Source organism: Pararge aegeria, chromosome 14 (genome assembly GCF_905163445.1).
Source record: "Pararge aegeria chromosome 14, ilParAegt1.1, whole genome shotgun sequence".
NCBI lineage: Eukaryota > Metazoa > Arthropoda > Insecta > Lepidoptera > Nymphalidae > Pararge > Pararge aegeria.
The window spans coordinates 1,015,410-1,038,315 of NC_053193.1; the positions used below are offsets into that span (position 1 = coordinate 1,015,410).

Below are 22,906 nucleotides of genomic sequence, written 5' to 3' on the forward strand. Positions count from 1 at the left end.
TTTATAACCTATTTAGACAGGTATAATGGTGCGTTTTCGCTGAAATAGTAGAACCCGTGCGTGAAAATACCATTCAGATTATGATGGTCAAAATCTATATGAGAGGTTAGGTGCGATTGGGTAAGAAAATTTTATTCATTTGACAGTTTTATGGGTATTGGTCCATTTGATCGCTAAAACGTATTACCCATTTTCAACGTACAGCTGCATTTACCAACTTAAAACGGAAAGTTAAATTTAATTGCTTTAAAGGTATAGTTTAATTTAACACTTAAACCTTGGCTTCATTTGACACGCTTTGAGGTTAAACGTGTATATTACACTAGCGCCGTATCAGCCGTTATACAGGATAACGGCTGATACGGCGCTAATGTTTAGCTTCGCTTATTGTTTTTAGGGTCAATGTCAATGCACTCGTAGCGTCGCGGCTACGGTATATTATGAAGTCTTATGAAAACAATATTTTTGAACGTAGTACAAAAAAATAAGGAACATTATACTAAAATATTTTCTATATACGGAAATCGGTTTATACAGAACCACTGAAAAAAAAACATTGTGGTCAATTTTTTATCCTGTATTAACGATTAATGAACGACCAGATATAAAAGCCTTGCTGATTGATATTTTCCTATACGGGTTTACATTTTTTTTAAACACACCTTCAAATCCAATGACTGGGATTCATTTACCTTATATCCTATTATACGTAACCTAAAGAAATTTTACTAGAACTTTATAAATATAAAAGTGTATTTTATCACACAAACTTTTTGGAATCGTAAAGTGCTTCATACGGCAGACAATTCTGTCTTTTTCAATATACAAAAAGAGTTTTCTTTAATTGTTCTTATCGAATTTGACTTATAATTTTGACAATTCGCGGGTTTTTTTCCTTTCACTTTTCCAATAAAACGCAATTTCCAAATACAAATGTATGTGTAGGTTATCTTTAATGTGCACAGTGTATTTTACAGAGCCGTTTTGAGGGGAGAAAACAGCCCCAAGTCAAAATTCTACACGAGTGTATTTCGCTTCACAACAAAGTGTCTTTTCGACCTAGCTGTCTAACCATTGTCCTCGTGCTATATAAGTTTTTACTCTGTCTATGTCTAACGCTGTAAACAAGACAGAAATGAAAAGATCCTTAGAAGAATCAGTCACTCCTTACATCAGTTAGGGGGTCACAAATTGAAAGCCTGACCAGGAAATTAGAAAACGTCACCATTTTATTGCGTTATAAGTTAGCCCTTGACTGCAAATCACCTGCTGGTAAGTGATGATGCCTTCTAAGATGGTAACGGCCTAACCTGTTAGGGGTATGGCAGATATATTTAACCCATTCCCGTAACTAGCCACGGCAGAAGATTGTAGATAAAAGTGGAACTAATTTTTTCCATACACTCTGTCGAATGTATTGCCATGCAAAAGTGGCGCCCTCAGAAGAGCTTTTCTTTTCTGGTCAGGTTTCAAGTTGGTTGCGAGGAGACTCTTGTTCTTATGATGGCAGTTGTCGATGTCTACATAATCAACTTTCCATTCTGTTTGACCTCGCCGTTGATATGCTTCTGCTCTGTAGATTTTTCGGCGGTTTTGGTGGACATGTCGGCGGTTATGTCGGTGACATCGGCGGGCTTCCGTTTCCGGTGGCCGTTGTATCGGCGCGCGCAGTTGTACAGCGGCAGTACGATGAGGATCAGCCCGGAGACTCCGATGAACACTCCAGCTAGGTAGAAGGAGAGATCGTAGCTGCCGGTGATGTCGTACCCCCAGCCTGGAAGAGAGTTAAGAGTCAGTCAAGTTCAGTAGCCTTAGTATTATATACGCCCAAAATCGTAATGTCAACCAATGGACGCGCACTGCGTGACATAATATGTATTTTGTAGGGAGGTTTAAATATATAGATAGATAGATATGCAAGGCGGTCTCATCACAAAAAGTGATCTCTGCCAGGCTACTTTAACTAATGAAATAAGGCAATGAGAAAATGTTTATCTATATATTATAAGTATTTATGTATATTTTTCATAAAAATTATTCATCAGTTATCTTAGTACCCATAACACAAGCTACGCGCTTACATTGGAACTAGATGTTGATGTGTGTATTGTCGCAGTAGACATATTTATTTATTTATTTATCTATCTCTCTATGTTCTGAAATTTGTAGTAGAAACACTAGTGAAGACTAACCAGCCAGCGAAGGTCCAATTAAGTTGGCCAGTCCCTGCATCAGCAGGAGCAGGCCGTACGCGTTGGTGAACTTCTCCAGCGTGATCTGCTCCACGAGGATGATGCTGGTGAGCGAGTAGTTGGCCGCGATGAAAGCCCCGAAGGCGCCCGACGCGGCCGCCAGCCCCAGGTACGTCCTCAGCAGCGGCATTATGGTGGTCACTATGCCGCAGAGCACCATGCACACGGCGTACACCAGACTCGGGTTCACGCACTCCCAGTCGCCCACCCAGCCTAGGAGGATCTGGAAGCGAGAGGAATAACATCAAAAACCAGCGTTACTTGTTTTTTTTATACAAGACTTTTACTAGGACGTGTGCATTTTAAGCAATTTGACGCCGATTGGCGCAGGGGGCAGCGACCACGGCCTTGGACTCAGCTTTCTGAGTCCAAGGCCGTGGGTTCGATTCCCACAACTGGAATATGTTTATGTAATGAACATGAATGTTTTTCAGTGTCTGGGTGTTTATCTGTATATTATAAGTATTTATTTATATTATTCATAAAAAAATATTCATCACTTATCTTAGTACCCATAACACAAGCTACTCTTACTTTGGGGTTGGTGTGTGTATTGTCGTAGTATATATTTATATTAATTAAAATATAACTTGCTTTAACGGTGAAGAAAAACGTCGTGAGAAAACCTGCATATCTGTGAGTTCTCGGAACTCACAGATATGCAGGTTTATGCAGGTTATGCAGTGTGCGAATTCCACAAATCTGCACTGGGCCAGAGTGGTGGACTACGGCCTTAACCCCTTCTTATTGCATTCTTATTGCAGTAGGAGACCTGTGCCGACAATGGGTTGATTTGATGATGACGATGATCACGTTCCGCCTGAGCCGAGCGTGCAAGCGAGAGCAGAACGAGCGATTGAGAGGCACGATAAGGCGTACTATAGGCGTTCGGTTTATGACGTATCTATCTCCCTTCTACTAACGTTATCACAAAATTATCGGTTCAAATGCTTTAAAACGAGCTATGAGCGTAAGGATTCCTTATCAATAAATAAGAAATAAACTTTAAAATTCCCTATTGTTTACCTCCTTTTATAATATTATCTACAAATACGTCGCATCACACGTGGATTTATTACATAAGGGAACTGACATGTGGTAAGCTCTATCGGCCAGATCAAAATAGGTCAAGTCACTTCAGAGAGTCTAGAGACTGGACTGATAACATTGTTGCTGTTATCTAGTAAGTACAAAACAATGTATACATACTTTGTACGACACTTCACGTGGTTATTTCCCGTTCTTACTCAGTTGACGTTACTGTGCGTCAAAAGGCGACATCGTGTGCGCAATATCTTGCGATTGACTTAGCTCAGCCAAAATTAGTGTTAAAACGAGACCGATTTATGCCAACATCCAGTCACAAAACTTTGCCTCATTGTTTCTTAAATCAAAATACACTCCTAGTCTAAAATTATACACCACTATAAAGTCAAATTAATAAACATTCGCTGTTTTAGATATACAGTGATAGTTACTTGTGACTTCGGTTATTAAATCTAATGAGGATCACTTAACCAAGCAACAATAAGCAACTTACTTCAAAATTCTCAGCTAATACTGCTTAGCAGAGGCCATTTCTCGCATAGGCGAAAGAGATTTGGAGCTTACACCTGGAGTAATGCTGATATGGCAATATGGACTAATTTGGCGCAAACAGAACCATCTGAGACAGTGTGGAAATCTCTGTAGGAGACCCATAAGTGAGGACAAGCTTATGCAAAATCAGAATAATAGCTATGACTATGATTAAGGAATGTGGATGGGGAAAACGTATTATTTGTCATAAATTCCATGAAAAACTAGCTCACCTCTCCGAACATATTCAGTATCCCGATGACAGATATCAGCATGGACGCCTGCGACTCGTTGAAGCCCATGCCAATGCCGCTGTCAGCGATGTACACGTAGGGCACGTCGTACCACATGTACAGTAGGAAGTTGGATATGCCGAACACGAGGAAAGCCGGGTTGCGGAAGTGCGAGAAGTCAAGCACGTCCACCACCAGGTCCCAGAAGTCCCACAGGCCAGCGTACCATTGCAACTGGAATGTGTACAGATAAAACTATACCCTTAGAACCCGTGAAAACAAACTACGTCCTTATTACCTTGAACATATCTAAGCACCTACTCTGAGAAATGTAATAATGAAGTATTTGGTTAATGCAAAGTTTTGGCCAGGAATTTAGTTCGGAAAATGGTAGTAAGAAATTTATAGCACGGATACAGTGTACATTGAGAACTTTAATGTAGTTTTTCAGGTAAACGCTAAGAAATAAACAAACAACCTCTTACGTCGTAATTTCAAATAATATTCGTACCTTCTCTTTAGCAATAGTAGTCATGGAATTCCTGAAAATGTTAGGACAAGACGACGCTCGAAGCCGGTATCTATTGATATTCAACATAGCACCCCTATATGTTAGAGAGTGCCTATGTATCCTTAAATCTTTGAAGAAAGCTGGTGGCTTCTTCGTCGAACCGTGTCCTTGCCTTCTCATCCATAGCGATAAAGCTGTTTTGTCATTTAATTGTCTTGTCTCATTACTCTCTGGGGCACTTGGAACTGAACTAGGTGACATTGTTCCTGGAGAAGTTGTGCCAGGGGACATAAAGGTCTTTGGTGGGGACTGTTCGTGCAACCGTCCACTATCGCTGAAACTTCGTGAAGGTAACATAACTCCAGGGTAATTTTGGGCTAAAATAGCATAAGCACGACCTCGGGTTGACATGAGTTCGAAAACTTCTAGTGAAACACCTTCTCCTCCAGTCATATAAGTAGGCAAGTCGACCAGGGAGCTAAATTGTGGTACTATCGACGAAGTAACAGCTTCTATATCAACAGTGTCAGTCACCTTCGTAGACCCAACAGCACTACTTTTACTGTCCGAGATACTTTCTACTGATGATCCGAAACGTTTGTTTCTCTTTCTCTCTCTTTTTCGTTTTCTCTCTTTAGCTCTTTCCTCATTCATTGTTGCCGTCCAGGGCAGATCACGGAACAATAAACCGCATACTGCCATGTTCAGGAACAATCCTGCTAATATCAATGTCGTGCCTCTCCATCCATATTCGTCCAGCAAAACATATGTCAAAGGAGCAAATATGAATGTACCAATCCCACTTCCGCACACTGAGATGCCAGTGGCGAGGGAACGTTTCTTCTCGAAGTAATACGCCACGATGACAACTGCTGCTACATAGCATAAGCTAAGGCCAAATCCAGCCATGATTCCGAATGTCAAAAACAACGTTTCCATGTTGTCAACAAAAGCAGAAATGACGAATCCTAACGCTGCTAAAATCGAGCCGAAAATCGTCATTTTCCGGCAACCGTACCTGTCTGTTAAGAAACTAGCGATCGGACCAGACAGAAGTGGCATGGCCATAAATATGCCGGCAATCCAAGCCGTTTTCCCTTTGCCCTCCCCGAAGTATTCTAGAAAATGGGGGAAGAATACTCCAAAACTAAACGTGATTCCATCAGCGATTAGGTTGACCATGAAGGAGGCGAACACGACGACCCAGCCCCACCCTCCGTCGGGCGGTCTCGCTTCCGTGATCGACACGTCCTCGTCGTCGGAGCTCGACGAGCTGGAGCTGGACACGGACACGGGCGCGGGCGGCGACTGCGCGTCGAACTGCACGTGCAGCGGACGCGCATGTCGTCGCGGCACGTCACTGACACTGGCACTGGCGTGGACACTCGCGGCAGCACTGAGGCTGGCGCGGCGCGGGTCTTGGAGCAAGGGCTCGCTCTCGGGGATGGGTGTGAGCGCGCGCGGGGGGCGCATCTCCGGCTCGCCTAGGGTCTCCGGCGCAAGGGGCGCGTCCGGGGCTCCGCTGGGTCCTCCTGAAAATAGCAATTACAACATCATTCATAACTTAGGACATTGGAGGAGGAACAACCAAGACGTTATATATATTAAGAGCAGTGCAAAACAGAATGAAATTTGGAATTATGCTGATCAAACGCGATATTAATTGGTGGTCAGATAATACTTTCTCGCCCACACACCACCGCTGTCTGCTCACTGTCAGTCCAACTTTTATCCACTCCGATAAAGCATGCAGTCTGATGCGCTGCTGATTTAGATTGTGTACTACTATAGGTCCTACTTGATCATCACATAGTGACTAGGAAAGCAAATAGCTTCAAGGCCTCTCCAGGACTCACTCCCAGACAGCGCATTAGCTCTCGCAGAACTAACTTGCCCGGTCAGTTCAGATTGGCTCTGCGAGAGAGCTCCTCGTACCTTGGAGCGGCCGACGCAGCGGGTCCGGCGGCGGCGAGAGGCGCGGGCGGTCCATGCCGGCAGGGAGCGACGGCAGGGGCGGTGTTGCGCTCGCAGCGAGTGCAGCGCGGGGTCACCACTCCGCCGGGCTTCCATGCGTACCCCGCACCGTCGTCGTGACCTCATGCTGCAACAAACAAACAATATTCATTGTTTTGTAGGAAGTAAAATTAATATGGAATGGACGACTTTCTGGAGTTTCTGGTAACAGTGGGAAGCGTCGTGAGAACAACTCTCTGATGGTGGCCGATTCTCGAAGCTAATCTTATTATATAACGTACAACAGCTCTTTGCACTTGAGCGAGAACCCTACTGCGTCGTCCAGCTTGCGACCAATCATATAAGATGGTCGCACGCTGGACTCAGGTTGGATGCTGCGATCTGGCATCGTCTTTACACATCCCTTCGATAAGAGGTGTTATAATTATAATGCTTGCGGAAAAAGGTTCAACTCTTCGTCCATTTCTGAAATTTGAATTAATTTGCGTTATCAGTCACTTCGAACCATACCTGAGCTCCTTATGTGTCGGACCCGTTTTGTGGCGCATTTAATACTGATCACTTTATTTGGCCGAACCATTTTATAGATGAGCTTTAATCACGCGTTCTAAACTAGGAGTTCACGGAGTTCTAAACTAGCAAGCGACATTATAAATTCGTCTAAGAATTCTGGAATGGTTGGTCTGCCAAGTGTGATAAACTCAAACAACAGGATTAAAGAGGTCAAAGGATGTATGCTTGATTATCTAAGCCGCGTCGATTGGTACACAATGACGCCCTGGGATGTTTTCCGGCCGAGTATAAGTGCCTAACCTGCGCTGAATTCGGTAATACATTTATTACTACTTTTTTATAATTAAAATGAAAAAAGAGCGGATATTTTAACGAAAAATATAAGGTTCCGAACGAAGACCCACCCCACATAGATTTGTGTTATTTTAAAATAACGAAAATTGTTAAGATCACGTCTGTTCTGATCCGTTGTCTGGCCTTCCGATCGTGTTTCACCCCCCTTTTTCTGAGATGGCAGATCATATTAAGCCGTATAGATTTTTTGCCAGTTGTGTTTCTTCCTTCGAGGATGGTTATAAGTAATATATTTTAAACTTTAGATAGATATTTATTTAACAATCCTTACTAATTAAAATGCGTTTGTTTGCTTGTTTGTTTGTTTGTTCTTCATAAGCTTTTTATTTACATATATTTTTTATTTTAATTCTTAACCCAGGAAGCCAAATATTTACCACGGTATTTGTAAAAAAGCGAAAAAAAGCTCTGTTTTATTAAAATTAAAACGAAGAAATTAATTAAGGCAGAATATAGTTGCGCAACTGAAATTGTATTAAAAGCTCTTCAAGGTAATGAACTCTAAACGATTCGCTATCAAGTGGCATAAAACAGTAACCACACCCTTGGGGACAATGTGAGCAGCAATTTCCCTTGATCCCGAGGGAAATTAAAAATAGACAATATCAGTGCCGTGTAATAAAATTGGTTTCATTACTTTCTTTACATAAATGCATTGGATTCTGAAGATGATGTTTAACCGTCGACGCTACAAGGGGTTTAAGGGAGGTTCTTAAGTTTTAATGCTAATTACGCCTAAGATTTTATCATTGTGTCGTTTTGGGTGAATTTTCAGACGATTCGAATTATTTATTTCCGAAATAAGTATTCAACTTATTTTCCAGAACATAATCGCAATGTTCTATGCTTAGTTAACATAATTTGTTAAGATATTTATCTATATGTTCCAAGTATGAAATTATTTACTTTCGACTTCAATAATCATTATTCCATGAAGAATATTCAAATTCTTAAATTCGAAAATAAAATAATCGACTCTAATTATAATAGATATCTTTTTTAAAATTTAATATTAGGTCATCATCATCATCATATCAACCCATTACCGGCCCACTACAGGGCACGGGTCTCCTTCCATAATGAGAAGGGGTTAAGGACGTAGTAGATAACTTAGAAAATTTAGAGGTGCATGCTGGAATTTGAACTCGGCCCTCCGAAAGTGAAGTCGAGCTCCTACCCACTGAGCTATCACCGCTTTCAAATTATTTGGTTCTAGTTCTGAAAGTTTAGCCTCATTTAATTTATAACGCCAAGCAATGATTAATGGATAGACAATTCTTGATCTCTTTACCAAGGTTGTAAAGGCGAGGCAATTATAGTAAATTTGAATAATAGTTTCCGCTTGAACGAGCGCTGCTTAATTCTCTTCGACAACTCTCATAAATTAAATTCAGCACGCTTAAAAGAATCATGAGAAACTCCATTTTATTAATAGACCCTGGCGTAATCCTGAACGCTGTGGACTTATTATAGGGCGGTCCCGGATTCTATCTCCTGTAAAGCGTTCTGGACTGGGGGATTCGGGTGTGGGTAGGTACCACCCTACCGACAAAGAGATGACGCCTAGCTATTTTGCGTTCCCGTAGCTACAATGCCGCGTAGAAAGCGATTGGAGATAGTTATGACTTACATAAAAAGAAGGCTCTAGGTTTAGAATGCCGAATCTACAAATATCAACATTATTTTTTTATGTTGTGAGAGATGAAAGCGGAGCCTTGTCATTAAATATAATAACATTAAATATATTTTCTATACGATGTGGTGTACAAATAAAGAGTTAAAATAAATAAATATTTGGTTGCAGAGTTATGAAGATAATAAAAATTAATATGACGGGACGAAGGGGTGGGGTAGACTACTGAATATGGTATCCCCGTGGCCTTTTAGTTAAGGCGAGTGAAACCGCGGGGAATAGCCAGTGATAGGATAATCGTGATTTTTATAATGACGTCAGCGCGTTGTTTGAGCAGTTGGTCTCTCGTAAGCGAGCGTGAAGCGTGTAAATAAATATACTACACAGCGTTGTGCACAGGGTGTTCACTGTTCAACTAGGATAGGCATTACCCATGTAAGTCAAAGTCAAAGTCAAATATTTCTTTATTCAAATAGGCACATAGATGGCACTTTTGATGCGCACATTACATTTAAAATATGACATAGAAATGAGTTGATGGCGATAACTAAATTCGTCAACTTAAAACTAAAGCTACGAGGGTTCCAAAATCCAAACGCGCCCTGGTTTAAGAAGAAGCTGTTAAGTGGATAAATCGTTCTGCAATTGTTCTTAACCGATAACTTTAGGAAGACTTAGTGTTTCTCATGTTTGGTTTGATATTTCTTTAAATCCCGCTATTTATTTTTATATTTTCGGTCTAAAAATATCCTATCACTATCACCGGGAGGCTTATTATATTATTATTCTGTTTTCTGAGCCAAGGCCGTGGGTTCGATTCCCACAACTGGACAATGTTTGTGTGATGAACATGAATGTTTTTAGTGTGTTTATCTATATATTATAAGTATTTATGTATATTATTCATATAATTATTCATCAGTCATCTTAGTACCCATAACACAAGCTATGCTTACTTTGGGGCTAGATGGCGATGTGTGTATTGTCGTAGTGTATTTATATATTATTATTTCACGGAGGCAGATTATATTTTTATTGCTATATGTAAAATTTTATCAATATTGGTTTTTCTGCTTAACTCTGCATAGGAAACAATTTTTGTTATTTTCGTTGGAACGGTTCACGGCCGCTTTTTCAACTGCAGTCAAATGTTTTCCATATATTATATTGTTTTGTTTTAACATACGTAGGTATCAATATTATAAATTTTATGGCATCCCGGCTTACAGTGGCGTGCACTTTTACTATTAACCAAAACGTTTAATTTAACTATTACTATTAAAGGGTTTCGAATAAACGTCACTTCTTAATTCATGCCTTAATACTTGTTTACCCTTTGAGTAATATTATGTTCAAATCAAGACACAATATGCCATGACAAAAGGCCATGGAAACAATGCCACGGTCCACATAAGGCTGATGGTATCTACAATTATGGCTTTATTTGCACTATCACATTATATATCAGAAACTAGTAAAACTATGACAAATATATATATAAGATTAGTTTCTGAATATAGTTTAGTATTTCTTGTGTGCGGTGTGTATGTCACTGAACTCTTCCTAGACGGCTGGGCCGATTTGAATGAATTTTTCTGTATGCGTTTGGGTGGCACCCTGGATGGTTTAGATTCACAAATTGTTCACAACTTGTGATAATAGCCTTTATCCGCATAGGAGCAGAGTCTATAATATAAAAGAGGAGGAGAAGAGCTATATTTCGTGTCGACTGAGATACAAAATCGGCCTGCAGTTCCCACGAATTTTTATTTAATGCTGAAGTTTTCCCACTGAAATTAAAACCGAGAAGTCAGTGTTAATTTGAGTTCTCGGTTAAATCACAATTTGCATCAAATTCATGTTTATGCGATCGAGAATTTTAACTTTGCCTATCAGCGCCTGAAACTTTAAGCCTTATTAAATCGTTTCGGATCTTTAAGAGTTCTCTACAATTTTCCCTAATAAAGTTATGTCTATAACCATAACCATATTCTATACAAAGAAATAAAATTGAAGAGGTATTTCTTAGCAATAACAGAGAGACTAATTTTTAGCATCTACCTCTTATTGATTTTATCATAATTTGATAAACAGCGTTTGCTTTGTTCAAACGTTCTTAAATTTATGTCTGTTCATTTGCCTTTGCGCAAGTAAAAATGCTGTTATTCAACCCCTTTTTTAAACTATTTCTACGCAACTGAAAGTAGTCAATTACTATATTTTGATACCTCGCAAAAAATTATAACATATTTCGTTAGTTTTCGCGCGTGTTTGCAAGACCTTCGTATGCGAAGCGTCGACATACTGTCTAGTAACATTGTTACTAGATTGTAACGTACAACTATTTGTTGCGAGCCTTATCACATAATACGCTGTTTTATTTGAACAATAATTTATTATTTTCTCAAATATTACATGTTTGCACACCAGATTGTGCACGTAAAGTATTAAAATTACAGTATATTGTTTAATTTTTTCCGTATGTCTCCGTGATTTTAGCTTGCGTTGGGTGTTGACCGGGCCCCTTATAAGCATAGGGAAATAAATACCTTAGGTATGATGAATTATGCTTTAACCAAGGCACACCAAAATATTGGCAATAATTTTCATCAATACTTCAATCCTCTAATACGTACCAGGATGACAATATTTACATTTATCATTTTATCATTGTATATTATTGGCATCATTTTATATAGCATAAATGCGGTTTGCATTAGGTTACTACAATATGCTTGTTTTGAAATTAAAAAAAGTATTGATACTTTCTACTTTTTTAATATAAATGTTCAAGAGAAATCAAATTTCTTTAGACAAAGACGAATACACGGCCATCATAAAAAAAAATAAACAAAAACTGAGTGCAAAAATTGCTTAACATCTTATCACTTTGCGAAAGAATGTCTAAAAGGATTTTTTTTTTAATCTATGAAACTCTCCCAATCCAAAACCGAAAATGGCGGATGATAATGGACGAGAAGTCCATTATCATCCGCCATTTTCCGCAGATGTAAGATTATTAGTCATTTACGACACATCCTGTAGAGCTGGCACCCTCATTAGACCGATATTGTTAAACGAAATGTTATGTTTAATCAAGACTGAATCTAGGCAAACGCTTCCACCGTCGAGGCTGATTTTAGTTTTGTTATTTTTTTCATTTTTTAATTTGCGAACATTCCGTTTTTTCCACTCGAATATGCAATTTAATTAAAGCCGCCAAATTGGCAATACCAGTGCAGCAATTTACATAATTCAAGCGATGTCCTTGCCAAAACTCCGCACCAAAATGCAATTTCGGATAAACCGCAACGCACATCGGACAGGCGCAACGCACGTGCGGATGATGGACGCAGTGACGTTTGCACTTTGGCAAGCTTTCAACTTCTTACGTCAACGATAATTTTGTAAGTGATATATTTCTGATATAATATATTTTAGTAATCATATTCGTCCGCGATTGTTTCGGTTTTTTGACAAGGGACCGTTTATTTTATCCATCTCCTATTAATAACGCAACGATTCGCAGGGCAAGCAAAGATCACGTTTTCAAGTGCTGCTCTGTGTGTATCAATAAGCATGCTTATTTCTGCCGCTAAACAGCATTGTCGCATTGCTATGTTCCGGTTTTGAAGGGCGTGGTTGCCGATGTAATTATAGGCACGTGAGGCTTTAGATCTGCGCCTCAGATTGATGGCCACAGCGCGACATGTTGCACGACGTGCTCCTTGCATATCCTGCGAAGTGTGGTCAGCTTGGCGATCTGCTTGGTCAATCAATTATTAATTAATATTAAAAAATAAAGTACGCCTAGCAAGGGCATGATAAATTGTACGTCCCAGGGAAAATAAATAATGTTATCTTCTCCCACAGCTCCAACCATACTCCGAGCAAAGGCGGCAAGTGTGAAACTAATATCCAAATGATATACTCGTAGGTACGTATTTGGGTTTTGTTTATACATGTGACAGACAGAAACTTTAATTTTATTTATCTGTATGGATAGTCTAGTGAAGTACAGCAGACATGTCGGGAGACGTGCCCGAAATAATTTATTACGCGCGTAAGACGTAAGACACTGTAAATACCCGCACCTATTTCTAAACTTCAATGAGACAAAAGTGGAAGATTCTCCAATATCGACCCTGAATACCACAGCTTAGTACTTACACCAATTAAAAAGACGGTTTTTTCTTAACTTGATTGATTCTCGAAAAAATATTTATCTAATAACCAACAGATCAAGGCTGTTGGGGCTACCTGGACAAGGCTGGCGAGAGAGAGAAATAGATGGAAAAGGATGGAGGAGGCCTATGCTCAAAAATGCGCATTCCAATTGACTTAAAATACTTAACATTGACATACAACGATTTTATAAATGACAGCCCGCAGCTTCGCTCACGTTAAGTTCAATTTTTGATTTGGTCAATTATAACTACAAAGGTTAAAAAAAAGTCTTACTGCTAATATAAACGTAAGATACTTGAAAAATTAGAAAATTTCATATAAATTTTTAAAATTTGTTAAACACGTATTTCCTTTATTTTCAATCAAAAACCTAAAATTAAAGTTTCATGGATGTAACTTAAAAAATAAATTGATAAATGAAGGATTTTATATAAACTTTCTTCCCCCATTTAACCTTCTTAGGGTTGGAATTTTCAAAAATCCTTTCTCAGCAGTGCCTACGTTGTAATAACTATCTTTGTGCAAATTTCAGCCCGTACCGTCAATTGGTTAGAGCTGTGCGTTGATAGATCAGTCAGTCAGTCAATCAGTCATCTTTGCCTTTTATACATATATAGACAAACTAAAATAGCAAAAAAATAATTACTGACTGACTGAAATAATAATAAGTAAATGCAGTACAGACAAGCATGGGAATTTCTATCTTTCTACAGTCTTTTTTAGGCCTATCTCCACTATATCTGTACCAAACATCAAGTCAATAGACAGATTTGATAGGACGTGCATGAAGTACGCTGTTTCAGGTAAAAATACGAATATTCCTTGAAAGTTGAAACCACGCTTTGGAATTTCGTGTTTTTCGGAGATCAAAATTAGCCTACGCTACTCTCCATCCTTTAAACTCTATGCATAAAATCTAAGTCGTTTGTTCGCTAAGTTAGGGTGTTAAGGAATGACAAACATCTGTTTGGTGTGGAGTATAAAAATTGATGAAATTATAAATAACACCATACAGATGTTCATGCTTTTCGTGGAGTAGGTAAAGCAAATTAAGCTTATTATTCATAATATAGCTGAACTATTAGGAGTACGACTAACATGCCACCTAGTAGGTTAGCCGTCTAGTATTGTAGACTGCATCATCACTCACCACCAGGTCTGGTGGCAGCTAAGGGCTAACTTGTAGTGCAATAAAAAATATATTAAATAACTTTGAAGTCGATTACCTTCTTTTATTTGTTTACTAAGAAAATCTTAATGAGAATGGGCAGCAGAGTCCACGTGCTAATACTACGATCTACTGTAATTACTGACCCTTCTGCCCAGCAGCGTGGTGATTATGAACAAACCCACCCATTGGCCATTCTAGTCTAGTCTAGCAGTGGACTTTAACGTCTAATAGGTATATCTCTGTCCCTTTAAAACCACGTCAATTTTGATGCCACTAATTGATGCTCAGAACAATGGATAATACATTAATAATTGTTCTTAGAATTGCAGTTACCGAGTAATACGATTTTGTTGTCATCTAAATCCACTCAGATTTTACACGTTAAAAAGATTTAATGATATTGATACAAACTGATAAGATATTGCAACATTTCATCTTATCGCAATGTCAATATTAAATATATATAAGTTTATAACTTATTCAGAATCTCGACATTTAAACAGATAATAATATGTAAACACAATGTCATTAGCCATGGTTCGCTTCGTACTACGATCTCGGGATGTAGGTACCTAAGGCAAAAGAATCTTCTGTATCTATGGCCGATCTATAATCTCAAGGCATGACGTGAGCGCGAAAGTGTGATCGAGTGCGAGATTAGAGTTTTTGAAAATTGAAAAACAAGATACCTCTGAATAGAGCTACTTTGATCGTTCCCCGATTTGATTAATAATGAAGGTAGAATTTAAAAAAGCGCTTTAAAGAGCTTTCCGATGATAAACCAAACTTAAGTAATTTTTTTTATAAAAATTGCATTATATCACTAATCATTTATTCTCTGTTCTTATTTTTAACAACGTAAACATACTTTTCAGCGCCGTCTGTTGGCGTATACCATTAAAACATCAATAAAAACCTAGGTTCTATGCATGCTAGGTTCTAGGTTCTAGGTACCTTCTTATAAAATGCAAAAAACCGCATCTATATTGGCCCATCATTTGAAGCATTACAATATATTCAGACCAACAATAATCTTTTTCTGACAGGAATTGACAATATGGGACGTTAAGAGATTGGTCAGTTTAGTTTGATGATAAACTGCGTCTTGTCGAGCTATCGGATGTCACAAACGATCCATCATGTCCTACTATCGGCCCAATTTGACCGATTATATTTTCATGTAGTGTTTGTTTTGGAACTTGAATGGTTCTTCAGTAGATTACACACGTGCAACTGTATGGAATGTTTACATACTCAACGGATTAGTAAACCATTTTATATAATACAAGATCAAAACCATCTTTTATCTCGGACGTTTATTCAACGAGCCAAAGGCGTAGGTAGTTAGGTTTTGGTAGAAGATAATATAACGTATTTTCTGTCCGATTAATACACAGCATTTCACTTTTATTGGAAATGAAATAGTGAAAAAGGACATCTAAAAAATTCAAGTCTTAGACTCAAATCAGTGAGCTTAAGAGCTTACACATTCTAGTTAAAGACACTCTTACGGGGCTTTACATTTGAGGATTTCCCTCGATTTCTATAGGATCTCCTTATTAGATCATGACTTTGTGACGATGGCACCAACTCTTAAGAGTGCCTACCTACCCAAAAACATAAGAAACGGTCAACAATCGACAAGGAAATCGGTTAACAAATATAAAAAATACCCTTTTTTAATTAAAAGTTCCTGTACGTCTTGTACCTTCTGGTATTAAGAAGTTAAGATATATTTTTTTTTTATATTTTATTTCATTGAAAAGAGCTTTAGTCAACCTAATAACAACAAGACGAGTATACAAATATATAGGTATTTAAAAAAGGAAATCGGCATTAGGTACCGAACATTTTGAAATTTATAAATTTTTCTTGGAAAATTATTCCACCTTTCTGCACTAAGTGGGAATAACCGTGTTTGTATCCTCTGTGGGCATGACTAACGCCGGCGCTAGGCGCGTGTCCCCTACATTGTCTGTGGCCATTATCCATTTATTCAATAACAACAGCTTGTTAAGTCGCGTTAACCTGTTGTTTTGTGGAGCAGAAGTGCCCATTACTACTTGTTAGGAAAATTGGAAATTGTTAGTTAGTATTGCAAGAAGTTTCCTAATGTTTACCACCTTCCTAGTTCGTAAATCATCCTACAGTGCTTTGAGAAAGTTCACATTAGCATAATCCTCTCAGGATTTGGCATAATCTAGCAAATTATTATTCTAAGGATTTCAATATTAATTATCTGTGATAGGCTATTCATAGCCTATAACAATCTACTAAAAGCCTCTTGTCCATGCTGGACTGGCGTGGGTTACTAAGTCGCCTCGTAAGAGACCCGCGGGTGGAGTAAAGGTGGCGACAACTGTTTTCCAATGTGCCGTCAGCAACATTTGTCCAAAAACATTTTTATACCGCTACAAGTTAGCCATGTTACTAAAAGGTCTTCTAAGTGTGATGCAGTCTAAGTTGGTAAAGAGCTAACATATAAGGGATATATATTAAACCCATTCCCCTAATAACCCGAATAATCAGTTTCTAAGCGGCATCGTACTCAAACTTCAAATCGTCTATATCTTTAGGGCGGTAACTAGCCTCAACTGAAGCCTCCCACCAGACAAGACCAGAAAAAAATCAGGAATTATAAATTACCAAATTACCTCCTGCCGGGGATAAAACCCGGGACCAACCCTCATAAGACCACAGCGCTCACCACTACACCAGGGAGTTACTCAATAAAAACGTCAACGTAAGTAATCATCAATTTTGGGAGTACATTGGAAATTGCAGTCCTCAGTGCCAAATCTTAAACTTGACCTGACACCTGCACAATTCACGATATTCTTAGCAAGAGATAAACAACTTTCAACCTTTAAAACTTAACCAGTCAAACTGAACCTTACTACCCGGTAACTTAAGGCTTAACAAGCCAAATCGCCGGAAGTAGACATAAAAGGTAAAACCGACTTTGTAACTAAGATAACAAAGCTTATTCTAGCGGAATCATTCTATGGCAATGTTTCTGTAAAGGTTAGCGGAAAAATCGACTTTGTGACTACAACAATAGGGTATATATGAAAACAAATCGTCTCATGGCAATATTGGCGGTGTGCCAGATACTGCGGAACTGTGTCGTAACAGGGTTACGTATATAAGCTAGTTTGAGGTTCAAGGGTTGTTCTTTTCTGAGCAACGGTGTTCGAACTTTCTGAATATTCCATTAATGCCGCTTTAAATAGGTCATAGTTCTAAATATGTGAGACATCGGCGTGCAGGGTTCAATACTAAAGTAGGCACCAGGCAATAGGCAACAGGCAAAAATTGTTACAGCGTGGAGAGTGTAAGCTCTATCTACGCTCTCTCTCTGTATTTTGCACTACAATAATAATAATTATGTTCTTTTCCTAGCGCTGCTTCCAAAGTATTGGATAGAAAGGGGTAAGAAAGGTATAAAAGGCGACACATTGACTAATTTTTCACTTAACAATTATCCATTGTAAAGTCAACAATTCCTGAGGATGCTCCGGTTTCGGAGCGAAACGTGCGTAGAGGGTACATTAGCGAAGATCTGTTTGGTGTGGAGTACAAGGATTGAAGAAATGATTAATTATACCATACAGATTCTCCTGCTTTTCGCGGAGTATAGAAAATTAAGCTTAATTTTCATAATACTGCTTCCAAAACTTCAAACTGCACAAATTACTTAAACAGTGTAGTACAGAATCGATATCTACGCTTGCAACTTCGCCTGTGAACTATACTAATAGGCTTCCCATAACATATTCTACCTTGTACAATAATTACATTGAATATTTCCGATCAGATCAGATAATGAACCGTGCACTATTGACAACATAAACAGCCAACAGAAACACTTTCGCATTAATAACACTCTATACCATTTGTACGCACTATGTATGATTCATCAGGGGTCCCTGAATGGAGACCCCTGATGAATGGTTAAAAGTAAAAATGTACTAAGCTGTATTTAAATTAATAATAAATTTAAATTTCATCTTACACATAAAATATGTTAAATTAATAAAAACTAAACATACACCATTGAACTTGTATGAACAATGCAAAGGTCATTGTTCAAAGATAAATTATTATCGTCAATGAATAATCATAATTAAATATAAACAATGAAATAACTATAGAAACAAAATTATTGTGATAAGCATACCTTAAAATAAAATAGTGGATATATTCGTTGTAAGTATGGTAAAGTTATATATTGATTTATAATTTATTGAATCATAATCGAATTAAGATAATGACATAAAAAAAAAATTATGGTATGGTAACATTTCATTTTCACTTTTATCCTATTTAATGCTTAAATAAAATTGTAACAATGTAAGCTTCGACTATTACTTCTTCAAGAAAAGGAGGATAGAAAAAGCAATAGGCCTCAGTAATACATTATGATCTCATGTATTTTGTACGTTCTTCGAAAATCGAAGGACCACTAATTTGCTGTCAGTGATATCGGTAAAATAAAGGTTGATTATTCAATCGTCTTTACTGCTATCAATAATCTTTAACTAAGGAATGACGTTTAAGAAAGATTTGCCGTACGAAAATTAAATGAATATTCTTAAAGGTAAACTTCAGATAGATTCCTTAGTAAGTTAAAAAAAAAATCAGCTTAAAAGTGTATCACTGTCAATTGTACATACACCAAAGCTTTTTTTACATACAAGCTAATATAAAATTAAAAGTAGAAAGTATTAGAAGTTGAGACACAGTCCAGTTTCCAACCGATATTCAATGTCTATGATGCACGATGCATATTATTATGTGGTTTTACAGTTAATTGATGGAAACAATTCATAATTTCCAACGTTATTTAATACTCACCGAGATACAGAATACCTAGTGGCCAGACCTCAAGACCTCTTTGTAAGGTAATTATTATTTATTTGTTATAAAACCGCAACGTATATAATCCGAGAAATAGCCAACCGTTTATTATGCCTTCTGTTTACTATTAGTTTGGATTACCTGTCTATTTTTAGCCAATCGTGGAGTTCGTCAACTTTATTAAGTAGAATACCAATATTTGTGTACCGTGCCACTCCATAATCATTCGATAACTACTGTTTATGTTAAATAAACACATTCGTGATATCTAATTCGCTTTGGTATTCGGAGAAGAAAAGTCCTATTCATACTAATATCATAAAGCTGAAGAGTTTGGTTGGTTGAACATGCTGATCTCATACTGATTCAAATTAATAATAATATAATATAATAATATACTACGACAATACACACATCGCCATCTAGCCCCAAAGTAAGCGTAGCTTGTGTTATGGGTACCAAGATAGCTGATGAATATTTTTATGAATATGATGCAAATAAATACTTATAATAAAACAGATAAACACCCAGACACCGAAAAACAATCATGTTCATCACACAAACATTTTCCAGTTCTGGGACTCGAACCCACGGCCTAGGACTCAGTAAGCAGAGTCCATGCCCACTGCGCCAGTCGGCCGCCAAATTGGAAAATGTTTGTGTTGGATAGTCCATTTTTAGAGAAAGGTGGCTAAAAAATGGGCTATATAACATCACCAACCAATAGAAGCCAAATCAAATAAAAATGTTGCAGAACGGCAAAAAAATATTCCTTTTGAGCTGCGTGCGTTGCGTAAACGGTTGAAGTTACGCCGAAACAATCTATGACGAAATTGTTCCTCTTTTAATAAATCTAAGAAAAGTCCGGTACAGCATACTACGTCCTTTCGGTATCTTTAACTGATAACAGTGGTCACCTTGGAAGTATGCAATTTCAAACAAATTAAGATTTTTTTCATATAGGTTAACAATTGAAAAAGTTCTGAATAAACATAAGAAAAAAAATCAACACAATTAAAAAGCACCTTTTTTTTTGAAAATTAAATCCCTAAACCAGCTGGTAAAAACTGATAAGTATAATAAGGTAATATTTGCAAAATTTTGGTTAAACACATGATCACAGATACTGCTCGTTAATAAACAATAACAAATTCACCTGTATTCGTAGCGTCATTTTGGCACGTCTAGTGTTGATCATCCGGTTGCCAAGACTTGACTTGTTGCTCTTCGAATAACACCACCATCGCAGTGTTGATGATAATAATAGTCACAACATATAGAGAGCACTTACTAATGTCACTGAAAACACCACACTTTTGAACGTTTTTTTTGTTTTAATTCAAGATAGTGTTTACTTAAAAAGAATTAAATAGGAGTGTAATAGGAAAGAAATAAACTTCTTAAAGTATAAATCAACGATATGGGAATTCGTGGATAGTGGATACGTTAGAAGAGTTTAAACTTGTTTTAAGAAAGAAATTGCGAAAGCTTACGTAAAATGCACAACAAAAGAGAAATTGACAAGTTTATGTATATAAAACTAAGTATGGAATCAAACTACTGCCATGTTCACTTAAAATTAATTTAACAAAACACTTAACGAGAGAAACACTTTAAACACTTAACATAAGCTAGGCTTGTAATCTAACACAAAGTAGTGTACAATTAGAGAAACGATATAATTAGATACGTTAATTCACTTAAAAGAAAGTTAGTTATAAATGTTATTGAGAAAAATGTCAAAACTCTAACACTACAATAAAACTACACTTGGTAACTACTGAAGAATGCACTCAAACCGATGATCCAGTTAACCACGGTACTTCAATTTAAAGGGAAGTTAATAAATGTTATGGAGAAATTATCAACACATTAAAACACAACTAAAACTACACTTGGGAAAGAACTGGAGAGTATAAAAAAGGTGACGCTATAGTTAAAGAGATAGTGATTCACTATGAAAGTTAATGAACGCATAGGGAAAAGAATGGCCAAAACGTCTTCGAGGAAGACAGTAGCGATATTATGGACAGCACAGTCGTGGAGTGATTGGACACTGAGAGAAGTGGCCGACGCGAGCCGTGGCCGCCTCATTATTTAATAGTCAGATAAAAGATTATCTATTGAGACGGCCTCGGTCAATACGACACTAAATTACGTATTTATCACTGAATGGCGAATTGGTAAGACGATTGTCCGGTTGGAGCGAATTCTTGATAAGGTTATTGAAGTTCATATTCATATGAATCTGCGACAATAAATTCTTAGCTGTACGCATTGAGAGCTACTCGTTAACCTTTCGGACGTCGATATCAAACTATTCCGCATGGAAACACTAGCAGCCGTCAAATATATGTTTATATAACTAAATATGTAAAATCGGGACCATCCAGTCAAAATAGAAGTTCACAAATTAGGGTCCCGTTTTCTTAGTCCCTCGTAGAACAATATCGATTCAGGTTTTCCTAAAATTAACCAGGTTTGGATTTATTGTAATTTTGTTTAACTATAGTCCAAATAATCATATGAGCTTAATTAAAGACAGATATTTCATAATCATAAATAGGCAGACTAACCAGTGTAGAATTTATATGTTATTGGGGTTTAATATAGTCCAAATAATCTCATGATAGATATTTCGATATCAAAGTTATATACAGACAAACCAGAATGAAACTTACATGTAATAGAGTTTTACCCAAATAATCATACTAGCTTAATAAAGGACATATATTTCGAAATCATAGATAGGCAAAATAAACAGTGTAGAATTTATATGTAACTGAGGTTCACTTTAGTCCAAATAATCTCATGAACTTAATACCAGATAAATATTTCGATAACATAGTTATGCAGACAAACCAGGATGAAATTTTTAAATAATAGAGTTTTACTCTATTGCATAGAAGCAGGCGTTACTTTGCGGAAATCCATGAAATATTATGAAAATTAAGCTTATTTTGCTATACTCCGCGAAAAGCAGGAGAATCTGTATGGTGTTATTAATAATTTCTTCAATCCTTATACGCCACACCAAACAGATCTTCGGCAATGTACCCTCTGCGCAAGCTCCGAAACCGGAGCATCCTCATGTTGACTTTACAATGAATAATTGTTGATTCTTAACTTACACCATACAGATTCTCCTGCTTTTCGCGGAGTACAGTAAATTAAGCTTAATTTTCATAAGTTTTACTATAGTCCAAATAACCATGTGAGCTTCAAAAAAGACAGATATTTCGATGTCATAAATTGGCCAGCCTAGCCATTTAATTGTAATTAATTTTTAAATACATAAACAGAGAACAAGAGTCAGCCTAACGTAACCTTTTGTTTTAATAACGAAAATAATTGTGATTAGAACAAAGAAGAAATGGATACTGAAAATGTACTAGCATAAAATAAGGCGTGTTAGTCTGCACTGAGTTTTATCTTCTTTTTGGTACAGTGATAAAGTTTCCGTAGTTATGATAAGTAACAGTCGTTAAACGCTGATATGAACACGGCCAGTGCGTGACGCGTCTAAGGTCTGTAACCGACACACATTCGAGAGATAAAGCCGGCGACAAAGATATAAGAATTATATGAAACTAGTTTCTGCCAGTGTGAAGTTCTGTTTCCTATAACTGTAATACTTAT

At 37.4% G+C, this 22,906-nt stretch overlaps 1 protein-coding gene across 2 annotated transcripts in view; it reads right to left on the reverse strand.

The window, feature by feature from the left end:
- Positions 1–671: 671 nt before the first annotated feature.
- The window catches only part of LOC120629228 (monocarboxylate transporter 4-like), a 48,693-nt gene continuing 26,458 nt past the window's right edge, over positions 672–22,906 (reverse strand). Inside the window, exons 1-6 of one of the 2 annotated variants that reach the window (XM_039898097.1) lie at positions 20,424–21,266; positions 6,510–6,675; positions 4,575–6,106; positions 4,064–4,297; positions 2,193–2,475; positions 672–1,774 (exon numbers count right to left, since the gene is read on the reverse strand). In XM_039898097.1, the coding sequence (XP_039754031.1) occupies positions 1,521–1,774; positions 2,193–2,475; positions 4,064–4,297; positions 4,575–6,106; positions 6,510–6,564 (2,358 nt within the window). In that variant the 5' untranslated portion in view covers positions 6,565–6,675; positions 20,424–21,266 and the 3' untranslated portion in view covers positions 672–1,520. Of the gene's footprint in view, positions 1,775–2,192; positions 2,476–4,063; positions 4,298–4,574; positions 6,107–6,509; positions 6,676–20,423; positions 21,267–22,906 lie in introns of those variants that run through there. The other variant, XM_039898096.1, reaches the window with a different exon arrangement.